The 17,441-nt window shown below is 44.5% G+C and overlaps 1 protein-coding gene across 2 annotated transcripts in view; it reads left to right on the top strand.

Moving 5' to 3' along the window:
- The window catches only part of LOC147898989 (PLAC8 family protein), a 34,884-nt gene extending 18,484 nt beyond the window's left edge, over nucleotides 1-16,400 (top strand). For both annotated transcript variants that reach the window (XM_087378151.1, XM_087378150.1), the window contains 3 exons: nucleotides 15,017-15,181; nucleotides 15,413-15,493; nucleotides 15,628-16,400. In XM_087378151.1, the coding sequence (XP_087234277.1) occupies nucleotides 15,017-15,181; nucleotides 15,413-15,493; nucleotides 15,628-15,897 (516 nt within the window). In that variant the 3' untranslated portion in view covers nucleotides 15,898-16,400. The remainder of the gene's footprint in view (nucleotides 1-15,016; nucleotides 15,182-15,412; nucleotides 15,494-15,627) is intronic.
- The last annotated feature ends 1,041 nt before the right edge of the window (nucleotides 16,401-17,441 follow it).

Below are 17,441 nucleotides of genomic sequence, written 5' to 3'. Positions count from 1 at the left end.
GAGGAAAGCTTCAACAACCCAAAAGCAATACAATGTACCTACGCCTCGTGGACGGCTGCTTGGAATGCTTTTCGAAGTGAACCTCTCGTGTCCTTGTTGATCGGAGAGTTTTTGAGAAGCTGTGATTGTTTGGGAGACTTAACCCCACAAGACAGTAACATAGGCGAACTGAAGGTGGAAGGTCAAACCTTCACTTCGTTTTTGTTGCCAAAAGAAGGGACTGATTGCGCTTGCGGCCCTCCCTTTGCGTATACACAACGAAAATACAATAGTACGTTAATATAATGGTCGCAAGAAAGATAAACACTACAGACAGTCGATGAACACTTCAGACGTTCGCAAAAGACATGGCGGCGTCGTCAGCTTTGAGAACGTCTTTCCCAGAAACTTGTTACAGCATTTCTGCAACAGCATCAACGCATGACTCTGAATCCGTATTTGGAAATGGAAGCAAAAGTGAAAGAGAATTGAAATGAAATGAAGAGAAGAAAAGGTAATCAACCCCTCTGAAACGTGTTGTTCTGATTGTCCATAGACTCTGGCAAACCTTTTCTCCCCTGCATGTTGGATTCTGCACTTGATTGATGCTTTGCCTTAATTGGACGAAAGATTGCGAAACAACAAACCTACGAAGCACCAAGCTCTGAGAAACCTTTCTTTATAGATGAAAAACAAGCATGCAACGCCTCGCTCAGTAGATCATTGCATGCATGGCGAATCTCTGCACCAAAATCCAACTTGCTATTCACAGGGTGTTCTTAAAGATGTTGCATAGGCGAAACGTCCGCGAACCTTGCCATCCGTTCCTTATCTTTGAACGGAGATCGCACATAGACGAAAGCACACTAACGCAGGCGAAAACGCTACTGACACGGAGGTAGAACGCCACAATTCACGGGCTTATCACAGGAGAAGTAGAGCTGGAAGCCCACAAATAGCGAGGCCAAATGGTGTAGAACTCGCTTCCCCCACATGCCCAACCAACTTGCACAAGTACACGTGCACCAATCAAGAAATTCGCCATGAAATAGAAATGAAGAAAATACCAAAAATTAAATTTGGCATCTCAGAACTTCAACCATCACTAAGGCCTACTTCTGGCAGGCATAAAGAGATGCTTTTGGATGTACTATTATTGGCTCTTTGTTTTTGGAATATACATTATAAATACTCTAGATGGGAAGCTTTGTCACCAGAAAACGGATTTCGGCCAGTAGAAACGTGAAGAAGAAACGTTTCTGCCCGAAACGTTTCTAAGAAACGTGCGAAACGTGAAAGTTTTTTTGAATTTTTTTAAATAAAAAATACACTTTTTATTATTTATATAAAATAATTTATATAAAATGCACTAATTTTACACGTTTCGAGACGAAACGTCTGTCAAAATCTCGAAACGTTTCTTGTGACACTGATGGGAAGCAAGAGTCACCATTTAGAGGGGGTAGATTGGACCCCATTCAGTGTTGCTCTCTATCTACCCGCAACCCTTCCAGAGGGTTTATTGTTGCTTTGTGGATTTTCGTAAAGCATTTGATACGGTTCCGAGAGCCTGCCTCATCCGACGCCTAGAGGTTGTCTTCTGCGGACCCATCTTCACTATGAGACGCGTGATGCATGCCCGTTTGGGCAGAGGATACGCTTCATTGGCCAAACTAGAGAGGCAATGCTTCCGCTCACACTTTCAGGATGTGCGGACCAAGGGGCCGCTTTTTAACTCCTTAGTTCGCCCAGTGGGGATGTATGGCATCCCTTACTGGGGGCCAGACTTGTTGGATATAGAGTGGACCCGTGTAGAGCGGCTTCAAGTTCTCATGCTATCATGGATGATCCGGAGTAAGCCATCCGTCCCTATAGATCATTCAGGCTGGGTTTGGGTCATCCCCATTACAGCTAGATGCTGCATTTCAGGTCATCACGTATCTGTAGCGAGTCATTGATTATGGGGATTGCACTTCTGGGCGCAGCAGGCTATCATGATTAGCATTGTCCTCCTCTATGGCTCTCGGTAGGAGGGGACCAGAGATGTTGGGATGCACGCACAGAGAGATGGTTTGAGCGACTAGGGCTCCGCATGGATAGACTCCCTCCCTTTCAGTATAGTATGAATGCTCCGTTCTCTCCCCTCCCGTCACATGAGGTCAACCAGGTCATCTGCGAGGATCTCTTACAGCTATACACATTTCGGACCCGGTTGGGACCGAGCGAGCTTCCAGTGAAGCTCAGCTTCTACAGGGATCACTGCTTACATATCACAGAGGAGGGGTTCATTGAGTCACTAGGATACACGCAGATCCACTTATCCCACTCGTTGAGGATCTCTATTTGGTAGTCTCCGGTCTTTTCAAATAGACTTCGTATCGAGAGCGGCAGAGCAGAGGGCCTACCCAAGGAGAGGCGCATATGCACATTGTGTGACGTACAGGAGGTTGAGACGGAGGAACATTTGATCTTCAGGTGTCTTGTCTACTATGAGATTCGAGGGCGTTTCTACTACCTCTTCAGAGATAGCTCTGGGGTTTTGTCCTTGTTCCTCTCCTATCCAGACAAGAGATGCTTGGCGGCTTTCATTCGTGAGGCAGTCAGGCACCACAAGAGGCTACTTCGATCACGGAGACAGGAGCAGACTTCTTCCTTGGCAGATCCTTCTCAGAGCTCCATCACGGAGTTCTTGCCGCCAGATCACATGGGCCCCCATGGGACAAGACCTCGACATGATCGTGACTCAGAGCGAGCGACTCTACAGCTCAGACAGAGGGTCAATGGGCAGATTACACTTGGGGATATCCCCTCTCTATTCAGAGTCGGAGCCCGGCCGACAGGGGTTACTGTAGCCCTTGTTAGGTGCAGAGTTATGACTAGGAGACGTCACCCGTGAGTGGTTGACAGCACTCTATCGCCACGTTCATGCCTCCATTGCCTCAGCCACCCTGATGCCCTGATGATGTTGACAATGATGATGATGAGGAGGATGAGATTGCTATGTAGTCGACCATTGACATGACTATGTTGTACTTAGTACTTAGTACTACCATTTTGCATTTTTTGCATTATGCATTGGTGTGGATGCTTGTTTTAGTAGCTCCACCCTCACAGTTCGTTTGTACCAGGATTTTCACAGTCTCATAGACCCATCGGTCTTCTGAAGACTTTAATGATTTTTCTTTCTTTCTTTTGTTCTCCCTTATCTCCTTTCCTTTCTTCATGGTTTTTCTTGTTCTTTGGAACATGATTTTTGTGGCTCATAAATTTGTGGACTTGGAATTTCAATTTTCGTTACAGCTTTGTAGAAAGTGAAACTTGCATCTACTCGTATTGACTATGGGTTGAGAATTGAAGCAAATGCACATAACATCATAAGTAAGTTGTGCTGCCAAGATGCATAGATTTGAGTCTCACATGATGACTCATTTTGCAAGAGATCTCGTTGCCTTGAATATGGGATTGATTGACATTGCCCTGGGATGTCTTATGTCCCTTGCTAACCAAGGTCAGCGTATGCCTAAATAGAGGTAGGGGGACCTTGGATGGGTTGGTGTTAATCAATATTTAGAAGGATGGCCAGCTAGGGCTAGCTTGGCTAAATACAGCTCGGAGTTGGTAGAAGTGGGACTAGCCCCAAGGATTGTGGCTCACTTGAGGGGTGTGCCTTGGTGGTATGGGATGCTAAGGCTTTGTGTAGCTACTTTGCCAGCGTGATCTTGGATTGAGCCTACAATTGGGTGGTGAGTTGGACGTAAACTTTTATCCACGTCGTGCTTATGGGTAGAAATGAGTGTGACCTAGAGTTTGGGACCTAAGATTGGAGCAAAGCAAGTCTTGTGATGAATAAGGGTTTCTGCTAGGAAGATCGTGCACTTTGCAAAAGCAATTATGATTGCTGTCGGATGAAGAACCCTAAAGAGGAATCTAATTTCATATCGGAGGATCATGATTTTTGATAGGTAGTTATTTGTCACTTCAAGCATGCTGAATGTCATTGTTGATCTTGGTGGTCTGAATTGAAGGTCAGACCACATGGGACTTAACAGCAGGATGTCCATTTTCTGGTTGCAATTCAGGGTGTGGCTGAAAAGGATGGTGTGGCTTGATGCAGGCCATGGAGAGGGATGAGGTTTCAGTCGAGAGGTGGAGTACAATGCCGGGATTAGCTGGTCAGGCGTTGACCTAGCTTGGTTGGTGGTAGATCAAGCTTGGTGGGAGGGTCGTCCAGATCAGTCATCGAGGTCTTTTATGTGGTTGAATTGAAGGTGATACTCCGTGGGATTTAACTTTTAGGCTTAGAATCACTCGTTTGGGAGAGTCTAAAATGAAATCATAGTCTTCACGAACAGTTGTAGCTTGATTGAAGAGAATTTCGACTCTTTTTTATTAGCCTTCCCCTGAAGTGCTAGCCTTTGTACGGTTGAGTCTGCCCTCACCACCAGAGTGCGGACAGAAACCACCAAGAGTGCGGACAGAAACTTAGTATGAAGATTCCTCCTTAGAGCTGAAGGGTCACTTCTGAAAAGTATTTGCTGATCTTTGTGAACTGGATCACCTTTTGGTGGAAAGGTAATTCCCTCATGAGAGGATAATTGTCTCATTACACTCTCGTAAGAGTGTGGGTGAACTCTACCCAACGTCACAACAAGATGTAATATTGATCAACTTTCTGAACCGCTGATCTGTCCTAGCCTTACAATGGGTCCTACAAGGACTTCTGAAGTTGGCCCCATCTGGCCTTTGATAGGTACCTGGGTGGAGGATAAACCCTCCTCATATTCTACCTGTGCCATGGGTCTCCTCATACGGTCTAAATATGGGCATCCATGGGCTGACCTGTATCCCAGCCTATGGACATCTTGGCATTGCAATCTCAACATGAGCTACATCAATTATAGGACTTCATGCTTCCCATCGTAATGTGGCACCTTTTGTGTTACGCTCTAGCCGAGGTAGCATGACCTCGGAAGAATCAGTCGACATTTCCCTTAAAGGATCTATGTTTGTAATATATCTGTTTGCGCTTTATGTAAATGATCGGGAGGGAATTAATGTCAAGGTCCTAGGTGAGGGTTGATAGCACCAGACTAGGTGGATCTAAGGCTAAGGGCCTAATGCAAGAAATGTGCCTAGGGGCAAAGGAAATTAAAGCTTCCCAAGTGAGGGGTGAAATGTTGCATTAGGAAGGCCCTATGATGATGACATGTGGCATCTAGATCCATCTAGGGAGATGGGGCTTGTTGGAGTTAGTGAGAGATGGAGAATGGACTGTTCACGTATGTTTCTGATCTGATTTTCTCCGTCAGCTCTCACGCTTCAGCAATATTGGCTGGGTGGAACAAATTTGGTGCTACTCCCGTGATCTGCCGGTAGTTAGAAGATAGTGGTTGACATTTGGTATCAAAGCAAAGGCTAGGTGAGAGAGAGGATCTGGGTGACGGAACGTGAAGCGTATAGTTGCTCGTTGGTAGCGGACGAAAGACCAGAGCTTGAGAGCAACGAGATTTTGCACAGGGGACAAACGAGCTCCTGTGAAAGCTGCCCGAGGATCATTGATAACCGGAGGTGCGCCTTTGATACGGGTTTGAACTGCGTTTTCTGTGCCAGTTGGTCGAGAATTCGCAGGCCCTCCGAGATGGGCGATCCATAAAATGTCGTCGAAACCTTCTCGGCATCCGTCAAAATTGATTTGGAGACCATCCCGGGGACATCGCTGACGTGGAACGCAGGAAGCCTTTATGTGGGAGAGTCTTTCAACCATTCAAAACAGAACTGTTACGATCTTCCAGTCGGCTACCACAATCCTCATCCTCCACGATGCGAGCATGTTGAGCGGCTTGCGTGTTGTTCCTCGTGACACGGCTATACAGCTCATCAATTCTTCCACGGGCTGACCTGACGAAACACAGAGAAAGGTGATCAGAGAGCTTCGCGTGACGCCAAACGGAGGAAGAGGGTTGGGCTCGTGACCTCCATGCGACGGGCTGATCTGAAGCGGTCGGGTACAAAGCCTACGTGGACTGTTCGTGGGTTTGGACGTGGTCATGGAATAGCCCGTGAGCAAGGTGTTGGCGCTGCCCTTCGTTTCTAAAGATAGGGAACTAGTTCGTGAATTGGGACGAAACCAGAGAACAGGTTTCGATCAGAGAGCAGGCTTCGGGGACTCGAATTGCGTGGAGCTTCCAGGGAGCATCAATTTTTCCTTCATTATAAAATTTCAGTTTTTAGTGTGCAGCTTGTTATTTCTGTACAGTAGAGTTTACAGTTTACTATGCCTGTGCATATGCCTGTGTGCTTCAGTCAGAGTTAGTTTGCAGGAATTTCCCTAGTATAGGGAAAAGCGGGATTTGGATATATGCCTGTGTCAAATGCCTAGTTAGTGTGAATCTGGGATTGCAGGTATTCCCTAGTATAGGGAATTGTGTCAGAATGTCAGTATACTAAATTTTGTCAGTTTGTAAAGGCAGTGTTTTAGCGGTGTTATTAAAAAAAAAAAAACACACACACACCCCCATTGACCTGAATGGAAGCAGAAGAAGGGGCTTCCAGAAGGGACCCTGGTGAGTCAGGAGTCCGGCCGACCTAGCAGGTGTCGCACCCAGTAGCTCACACCTTATCTGGTAGGATTGCATTACTTGAGGATGCCTTGCAGCAGTTATTAGCGCAACAGTTACAGGCCAATGCAGGGTAGTATGAACTTAGAAGAGTGATACACAGTATGTCTGCCAGATCTTCTTGAGATGAGAAGGGAAAGGCTCTTATGGAACCGGAGTCTAGTGTCCATACGGTCTAGCCTAGAAAGGCTGAAGTATCTAATATTGCCAATTACAGGCCGGAAAAGTATTCTGGTCGGATGAATGACCGTAGTTCTGATGTCATTGAGACCTGGTTACACAAATGGGACGAGGCGTTCGCCATTTGTGAAATCAGAAATGATATCAAGAAGATCCGCGAGGCCACCCACATGTTTAGTGAGGCAGCGGATCGGTGGTGGATTAAACAAACAAAAAGATGGTATAGCATCCACTACCTGGGAGGGGTTTGAAAGAGAATTCAGAAAACACTTCTTACCTCCTGACGAAGCATCCCGAGCTTGGGATCAATATAGAAACCTTCGACAGAGAAATTTATCAGTGGCAGAGTACACTGATAAATTTCGAGAGAGCGTAATGAAGGTTGATGAACCCCTGTCTCAATCAATCCAAGTGAAGGATTTCATATTTGGATTGAATGATCGGATTAAAATGGAAGTTCGGGCTAGTATGCGAACACGTTAGATGATGCACTAGCCATAGCCCTGAACTATGAAGATGCCAAGGGCAGCAAACCAAGTGGGTTTGCGCAGTTCGGAACCCAGTATGGGTACCAGAAGAAATCTGGGTTCAAGAAGAGGTGGATTAATAAAGGGAGTGGTTCTCAGCCTAGTGGTCAAGCCAAGCAGGCGAAACGAGCTGAAACTCCTAAATCAAGTACCACCATTAGAGTGAAAAGGAAAGTAACCCCAATGGCAGCCCGGGCTTGGTCTAAGTCTCCCTTAAACCCAGAACAAAGAGAAAAAGCGAGGAGAGAAGGCTTATGTTTTGGTTGCCTTCAGCCTCATTAGTGGAAGGATTGTCCACGGAATAAAGATCGTCGGATGGCTGAGATGGTGGTCTCAGAATGCGACGTGGAAATGGAGGGAAGTCCCAAAGCGGAAGAGATGCAGATTCAGCTAGCGGGATCTTCTCAGAGGTCAGTATCTTGTTTGTTATGTGTGTCTGTTGCTAAGCTAGTAACGAGTGCACTTGATAACATCCTATCTAAGCCTGCAGCAACGGGGTATACAGCCTTTAATGATACGGAGTTAATTAAGATGAAAGGGCAAGTGGCCAATCATGATGTCATTGTGCTGTTTGACTCGGCGTCAACGCACAATGTGATTAACTCCAAACTCGTGAAGAGACTGAAATTAAAGACTAATCCACCTGACTATGCGTATACAGTCAGGATGGCAGATTGAAGTTCAACTGAAGTATGGGACCAAAGGGTTACCCAGTTGGAGCTTCGTATTCAGGACTATGCTGAGAAGCTTGATTTTGAAATGACTAAGCTTGCTCATGCAGATATAGCCCTGGGTATGGCGTGGCATTCTAGGAAGAATCCAACCATTGATTGGAAAAAGCACGTATATTAATTCAAGATGAATGATGTGCTTTATGTCTTGCGAGGTGAAAAAGATATACCTCAGGGACCGTCGGTTTCCGTGATGGAAATCCGAAAAGCTCAAGAAGAGTTTTGATTCCTTTGTATGGCATTGGTAGAGCCGGTTGATGATTCGTCGGCTAGCACTGATGTTGCGCAAAGTGGTGAGATGGCCATGACAAAACATGTGTGCCTCAGGATCTATGGAGCACTCTAAGGTGGATGGAACCTATGTGGAAACATGATGAAGAGAGTGCTCATGACATGTATCTCAAGTCAATTAGGTTCCAAGATAGATTAGCTTGGACTCATAAAGAGAATCTTGAGATAGTGCAAAGTGCTTGATTGATATTACTTCAAATGAACCTCCCTTTTATAGGTGAGGGTACTTACATCCATTTTGCTTGCTCACATGTGGGATATCTCCTCCATGCCATGTGGCAGCTTGCCCTTTGCTCATACCTTTGCTCTACATGTGCTCATGGCACCACAACTCTCAACACCTCCCCTTGGTGCCATGATCCTTTGGCTACTGCAAGGTGGTCAGATGTGAGTTACATTCCATCACCTCCCCTTAGTGCATGCATTGCTACTTAAGGTGGTCAAGTGTGGCTTTTACATGTCAATACCTCCGGTGGGTGCTTTCATAGCTACTCTCAGGTGGTCAGGTTTGATTACAAAACATAATAGGCAAGGTTGGCAAGGTATTTGTTTCTCAATACATTCCATTGATGTCACCTTTTGGCTCATGGCTTGATGATGACTCCACGTAGTTGACCTGCTGGTTCTTCAATCTGCAATCTTCTTCCTTGTGTAGCTTCATGCATGATGCTTTGTTCTTCCATGTGCCTTAATGCTTTGTGTGTGGATGCCATGCTTTCTGCTATGATCATCTCATGCACTTGTGCTTTCGGCTTGCTTTTTACATCGATGTTTGCATTCATGCTTTGCTTTTTCCTATGGTTGCAAAGGTCTTACCAATTGAATACTTTCAATATTGGCAGTGTCTAATTGCATACAATGATTTTGATCTGGCAGGCGCGTAGAGCTTGAAAAGACGATCACTTTTCCTTTTTGGAGCGTGTGCAAATTCTTCTTGGATTGCAAGTTATACCTTGTCAAAGGTTTTGTGAAGAAGAGAGGGCCTTGATGATGTGGCACAGGGATTCATATCCTGCTTACAAACTGTGCTTAGCAGGGGCTCTGTGCTTAGGTGGCACTATGCCATGTGGCAACCTTTAAACCCAAACAGGTTTACCCATGGTTACATTAACTTTACCATGGTCCACCTAAACCATGCAATTCAACCTAACCATAAACTAACCTTGGCTGCTTTCAATAACCCTAGTCATTTCTTATCTGCCATGTGGCATTTTGTGGGAAACCTTAAGCAATGTAGACTATCTCTGAGACCTGAAGCGTGATGGCGAAGGCGTGATGGCAACGGTGCTCTGGTGAGGATGCAAGAGCCACTAGCTTTTTCGGAGTTTACTGGTGCTGTGGGAGCTGCGAGGAGCGCTGGGAACTCCTTGAGAGAAGCTGTGGAGTGAAGGTCGTTTTAGCGAGCGGCATCATTCATCGTGCAATCGGCTGGAGCTGGTCATTGGCTGGGAGCTAGCTTCCTTAGCCGCTGGGAGACTATGGCTGCTGATTGGAGCTTGTAAGGCCGTCTTTGATGGAGGCAGTGCTTTCTTGGAGCTGGGAGACTGGCCGTTGTAGTCATAGGGGCTGGACATGGACACGAGAGGCTGTGTGCATGGAGCGCTTGTCAGAGTTCCAGTGTAAGTCTTCTTGGTGAACTTTCAAGAACCGCAAGTTCTCACTATGATCAGGATGACACTCACGATAGTCCAGCAAGAACAAAGTCACCACCGGTGGACCTTTGCCTGCAGCTGAACGACCCCGACCTCATGTCTGCTACTTTCTTGCTGTTCGAATCAGCTCTGCTTCGGTGTCGCCAAGAGATTAACATATTCTGCCGAGTGTACATGCAGCAAATGGTGCTGTCTGGCTACACTTTGGTGAAGACACTGATGGAAATGGAGCCCAACTCTGTGTTTATTCGGAAGGTGCACGCCAGTTATGCCTTAGAGTCTCGGATCTTCAGCGTCATGTTTCACTGTTTCGAGAACAAGAGCTTAGATAATATAGGGTTGACACAAATTCGTGACCAGGATGCACGCGCGGCTTGGAGCGGTGTGCTGTTGCTTGACGCGGTAATGCTCTAGTCTACCTTTGCTTTGCAGGAAGGCCGTTAGAAGGAGTTGTTGAATAGAAGCTTGGAGCTAGTCGGCGTAGGCTTTGTGAAGCAAAGTAAAGATGGCCATTGAGTTGTGCGGAGGCTTGGCCAGCTGGACGTATTGTTCGAAGGGCACTTGGGACTGAAGCAGCTTGGTCGAGGTAGCAAAGCTCTCAACAAACTGAATAAACAAAGACTCTCTTTCTCACAAACTCTCTCTAAGAAGAAGAAGAAGAAGAAGAACTTCTCACAAATCTATCTCACAAAATAGATCTCTAAAAGGAACTCTCTCTCTCTCTCTCATAAGGAATGACAGAAACATCTCAAAGCAATGACGGAAACACGAGCTCCTAAGACATGCCTACAACTAATCTAGGAATGGGAGCAATCCTAGTGAACTACTAATGAGCTAAACTAGGAGAGCTAAACCTATGCTCTGATACCATGACAAAACATGTGTGCCTCAGGATCTATGGAGCACTCTAAGGTGGATGGAACCTATGTGGAAACATGATGAAGAGAGTGCTCATGACATGTATCTCAAGTCTATTAGGTTCCAAGATAGATTAGCTTGGACTCATAAAGAGAATCTTGAGATAGTGCAAAGTGCTTGATTGATATTACTTCAAATGAACCTCCCTTTTATAGGTGAGGGTACTTACATCCATTTTGCTTGCTCACATGTGGGATATCTCCTCCATGCCATGTGGCAGCTTGCCCTTTGCTCATACCTTTGCTCTACATGTGCTCATGGCACCACAACTCTCAACAGGTCAAGCTGGCTAATCTTATAACAGAGGAGTTCTCTGAATGTTTTAGGGATGAACTACCTTATGGGTTACCTCCAGAGCGGAATGTTCAGCATAAGATTGAACTGATCCCGAGGGCAGAACCTGTAAATAGACCTCCCTATAGAATGAGTTTTACTGAAGAGGCGGAGGTACGTAGACAACTGGAAGAATACCTCAAGTTGGGGCAGATTCAACCAAGTTTCTCACCTTTTGCTTCGCCATTGATATTAAAGAAGAAAAAGGATGATACATTTCGCCTCTGTATAGATTACATAGCATTGAATAATATCACTGTTAAGCACAGGTATCCGATGGCTTGGATTGATGATCTGCTAGATGCATTACATGGAGCCGTGATTTTCAGTAAGATAGATCTTAAGTGTGGCTACCATCAGATCCGGATTAGAGCCGAGGATGTGCATAAAACCGCTTTCAGAAGCAGGTTTGGTCATTATGAGTTTTTGGTGATGCCCTTTGGACTTACCAATGCTCCTGCTACATTCGTCAAGCTATTTACTACGTCCGTATATCGGAAAGTTTGTAGTACATTTTATTGACGATATTTTAGTATTCAGTAAAAGTATTATTGAGCATCGTGAACACTTAAGAATAGTGTTCAGTACTTAAAAGAAAGCCAGTCTTTATGTAAATAAAAAGAAAACTATACTGTGTATGGTTAGGCTTGAATATTTAGGATTCATAATTACTCCAGAGGGGGTAGAAAGAAAGTGGCTGCGATACTGACTTGGCCAATCCCTCAGAGTCTGACCGCGTTTGTTGCGATCATTCTTGGGATTTGTCCAATTTTATAGAAGGCATATCAAAGGATATTCCGAAATAGTATCGCCATTGACTGTTCTGACCTCAGATAAAGTACCTTTTATATGAGGAGAGAATTAACAAGAAAGTTTTAACGCCATAAAACAAGCTGTGGTCACAGGACCGGTGTTAAAAATAGTTGATCCCCAGAAACGGTTGTTCCTTGAAACCGGTGCAAGTGGCATTGCGGTTGGAGGAGTTCTCCTTCTAGAGGGAAGGCCAGTAGCCTTTGAAAGCAAGAAGCTTTCTCCCTCTCAGAGGAATTGGCCAACTCATGAATTGGAGTTGTATGCTGTTATCCATGCTTTGAAAACATGGAGGCATTATTTGTATGGTTCAGAGTTTTATGTGGATGTGGATCATGATACTTTGAAACATTTTTGTAAACAGCCTGACTTGAGGGGCCGCCAAGCTAGGTGGGCAGAGCTCATGTAGGAGTTTAATTTAACGATTCGGTACCGAAGAGGGAAGGATAATAAGATTGCTGATGCGTTGTCTCGCATTATGCACAATATGAGTTTCACGGTATTAGAGAGTGCTCTAATGACCGAGATCAGAGAAACTCAAAAGGTGGACGAGTTTGTCCAGAGCTTATGGCCTAAAGCTCATATGTTAAAACCCGAGGAAAACGAAAAGGATGACCTGGCATCCAGAAAAGGCCAAACATATGCAAGATATACCATAAGGGATGGTATGCTGAAAAGAAATGGCAAGGTTGTAGTACCTAGTCAGAATGATCTCAGGCAGAGAGTCATTCGACAGTGCCATGATAACCCATGTGCGGGACATCGAGGAGTCGAGAAGACATATGATCTCGTGAAGCGAGATTTCTTTTGGCCAAAGATGAAAAAGCGTATTCATGGATATGTGACACGGTGTTTTTTGTGTCAGGCAAGCAAGGCCGAGCGGGTGAAGCCACCTGGACTTTTACAGCCCTTGGAGATACCACTAAGTAAGTGGGAGAGCATTTCCATGGACTTTATTGTAGGGCTGCCTACGACACAAGAAGGGTATGATTCTATCCTTGTGGTGGGCTCACTTCATTCCGACTAGAGAGTCTGTTAGTGCCCCGCAAGTGGCGGATTTATTTATTAGACATATATTTCGTCTGCATGGATTGCCTAGATCCATAGTGTCAGACAGAGATGTCAGATTTACCGGTCATTTTTGGACAGCGGTATTTGAGACACTAAGGACTGAGTTGGGAATGAGTAGTGGGAATCATCTTGAAACGGATGGTCAGACGGAGAGAGTCAACCAGACTTTAGAGGATATGCTGAGGGCATATGTGTCATTGAGGCAACATACATGGGACAAGTGGTTGCCATTGTTAGAGTTTGCCGACAATGATAGAAAGCATTCCTCTACAAGGTTCAGTCCGTTTGAGCTGAACTATGGTTATAGACCAGCGAATCCAACTATAGTTGGAGTACCTCAGAAAGTGCCTAGTGCCGCGAACTTTGTGGTTCAGATGCGGGAGATGCTAGCACTTGCGAGAGCTAACATCCGCCAGGCTATGGATAGAGCCAAGGTCTATGCGGATGAAAACCGGTCTATAAGAGTATTTAAGAAAGGAGAAAAAGTTTTTCTCAAAGCTCCTTCGCACTCGAAGTCGTTAACTTCAGGAGAGTGTGCTAAGTTATCACCTCGATACTGTGGGCCGTGGTTAATTCTAAAGAGAATAGGCAAGGTAGCCTATAAATTAGAATTGCCACAGGGGTGTAAGGTGCACCCGGTTTTTCATGTTTCGCGCTTAAAGAAATTTTTACATACAGGTGACTCACTAATCGAAGGTGTGGTTTTGTTTCAAGAGATAGAGGATAATGCAAGGCGCAAACCAACAAGAATCTTGGACCGAGGAACAATGCAAATACGAAATCGGAAGATACCCACAGTGTTGGTTGCATGGCATGGTCAGCCTCTATCCGAAGCTACCTGGGAATCCGTATACCAGTTGCGGAGAGTGTTCCCAGACTTCATCATCGAGGACGCTGATGTCTGAAGAGGGAAGGAATGTTATGCTCTAGCCGAGGTAGCATGACCTCAGAAGAATCAGTCGACATTTCCCTTAAAGGATCTATGCTTGTAATATATCTGTTTGTGCTTCATGTAAATGATCGGGAGGGAATTAATGTCAAGGTCCTAGGTGAGGGTTGATAGCACCAGACTAGGTGGATCTAAGGCTAAGGGCCTAATGCAAGAAATGTGCCTAGGGGCAAAGGAAATTAAAGCTTCCCAAGTGAGGGGTGAAACGTTGCATTAGGAAGGCCCTATGATGATGACATGTGGCATCTAGATCCATCTAGGGAGATGGGGCTTGTTGGAGTTAGTGAGAGATGGAGAATGGACTGTTCACGTATGTTTCTGATCTGATTTTCTCCGTCAGCTCTCACGCTTCAGCAATATTGGCTGGGTGGAACAAATTTGGTGCTACTCCCGTGATCTGCCGGTAGTTAGAAGATAGTGGTTGACATTTTGCTTCTTCTCCAGGAACATACCACCATTTGCGAAAGAATCTTTCTGCTGATCAGACATGAGGAACTTGCCAATGAGAGAGTCTGCTGATAAAAAAATCCAAAGTCTTGATGCCTTGCTAGACCATTTGAAGTGCTGCAAAAACCGTACTAAGTCTGATATCATGCAGTGATGGTCCCAACATGCTTTGTTTGGTGAGGGAGGACCGCAAAACATTGTGCTGTTGGAAAACTTGATGTATTTGGCGTTCTAGAGGGTAGATGAGGGCAACAGAAGAATGAGATTTTACTGATCTATGGTTTAATATAATCTCTTCATTGATACAAAATTTTTCCCTGTTATAGCATGCCATTGAGACTTCCCAAGCCAAACTACTGACTGATGTGTGGTAAAGAAGTGGCCATCTTATAGATATTTCTGATTCAGTGATAAGCAAGAACTGATTACAAGACCTGTCTGGCGATTCTGCATGCAACAGCTCTTCATGTGCTACCATTCAATTTCTCAATTCTACTGCTGCTTTTTGCAGGGTGGGATTCATTCTGTTTTGGTTGCAGGTGCTCTGATCAGCTACGGTCTATTCATGTGCAGATATGGCCATTTTTTCCTTTATCTTGCACTTGTACTTTTGGTTTCTGTAGCATCATACGCTGGCTACTATCGCATTCAAATACGACGAAGGTTCAATATTAAGGTATCTTTGAATAAATCTTTATTTTCACTACGTTGCACTGACAACTTTTTTTCACAGATTTTGTGTTGGAATTGTAGCCAGTTTGTCTAACAATCACAATAATTGATTTTGGGAGTGATTTCGTATTGTGAGGCTATTTATAGTGCACCAAAGCTGCCTGGATAGGGGTCATCAAACCATGTAGGGTTGTATGATTGGGCTCATTCCACTTAACACGTTCTTTTCTCGCAGGGAAGTGACTCTGATGGAGTTATCAGTGCTCTAGATGATGTTTTGAATCATTTCTTTTGTGGCTGCTGCACGTTATGTCAGGTGTGATATAGTTAATTTCAATGTGCACTAAGGTTTTATGACAAGGGCTCTTTAAAATGGTCTGGATGATTCTGACTACATAGACTTCCTCATTTTTACCTGCATCTTCATCATTCTTAAGCTTGGTGTTTCAGGAGGCACGGACCTTGGAGATGAATAATGTGCAAGATGGGAACTGGCATGGTAGGGGGGCCACGATATGGGTGGGTAGCTATGCTATGTCCGAATCCCAGGACACCCAGCCTACTGAGTTGAAGCAACCTGTTGTTATCACCATTTCTGCTGAGCCTTGTAGTCAAGAATCAGACAATCACCCTTGTAGTTTAGAATCAGATGATCACTCTTGGAGCCGAAGTCAAGAGTCTCGAGAGCCCTTGATAGATCATGCAGACAAGCCAAGCTAACTGGCTGTGCCTTGTGGGGAGATTTTGCTATACTGTGCATTTTACTGGTCAATCATTTCTGAAAATTAAACCCAGAATGAAACTAAAATGTTATAGTCAAGCATTCCTATAGCTCCAAGTTTGTACTTAGCAGGTACATAGCGTACATTCGCAGTGTAACTTTAGAATTGCCAGTCTTCAGGATCAAAATCCGTGTATGGGATGTGTTTTTCCCCCTCTCCCATGCTAGCTGTGTGTACATTCAGGCAGAAGTGCTAGAAATGCTGATCCTAAAAGGAAAATACATGCTCCACCCTTTCAGGGTAGACTGATAATGTGGTTATGTGGGCTTCTCCTTTCCTCACCCATAATTGCTTCCCCCTTGTGTAGGAGAAATATACTTGTATGTCCACATGCATCCAGAATTGCTGTATCCATCTATGAAGTACCATTTTTTCCGGTGTTTGTATGAATACGTCCTCTTTTGTGCCATTTTTGTGCACATTTATGCAACAGTGTGTTGACTCTTGGCCACACCTTTGTGTACGTCTCCAAGCATAGAAATATCCATATAATGTATGTGTAAAGCATCTACTTCCAAGTTCAAAATGTTTCTTATATTTGCTGCAGTGTTTTGACATTTACACATCAAAATGCTATGGCTGATGGGTAGCTGGACAAGCAATGCTTATGTTTATGCCTCTTTTGGGAGGGGTCATATTAAAGACATACACCCGTTTCCAGGTGTAATTCATTTATACTCCCGCACTTTTTCAATTGATATGCAACTACATGGAAAAGGTCAATAATGTGAACGTCCAGCTTCATTCAAACATACCTTCATTCATGCTCATGTGTGTGCTTGTTCAATAGATGTTTGACATAAAATGGGCAATCAGTTTTAGTAGATCTTTGTCATGGTTGCATTAGTACATGTATGTTACTGCCTGCACATTTTTTGATATGAGAACAATTTATGTATGCATCTAAGAATGAACTTAGAATTGACATACTCTTGAAATGCATTTAGATGGTACGCATGCATCTGTGTATGCATACTGATTCCTATGAATCATTGAGTTGAGGAAATGTGGTGAGATTTAGTCAATGATGAGGAAACATCTAAACACATTTCTAAATATGTGTGCACTGGTGCTCATGTTTGCACGCGCATTTGTATAAACGAAACCAAGCACATGCATGTGTAATTGATGCATTCGTATGCGTGTGCTTGCATTGACCTAAGCACAAGCATGCACAACCAATCTGAATTTTTTTGTAGGAATTTGGGAGTGTGTACGTTTAGATCACTAGAAATCTACACATACATGTGAAATCGCTCATGCACAATTGCTTACATTTATACATGTATATGGGATCCCTCCAAAGAGGCACATGTTTTATGACAAGGACAATACGATAAGGCAATTGCATGTTCAGCCATATATGGACACATATGTACCTTTGTATGACACCAAATGCTTTGTGCATATGCACGTTCACAAGGGTGGCATGATGTGCACGTGTTTATAAACATCCAATACTCCTAAGCATATAAATGCAAG

Source organism: Dipteris shenzhenensis, chromosome 8 (genome assembly GCF_047967505.1).
Source record: "Dipteris shenzhenensis isolate YYH24624 ecotype China chromosome 8, Dip_SZ_1.0, whole genome shotgun sequence".
In the NCBI taxonomy this organism is placed as follows: domain Eukaryota; kingdom Viridiplantae; phylum Streptophyta; class Polypodiopsida; order Gleicheniales; family Dipteridaceae; genus Dipteris; species Dipteris shenzhenensis.
Note: the sequence above shows the minus strand (reverse complement) of the source record. Positions and strands in the feature narration are given on the sequence as shown.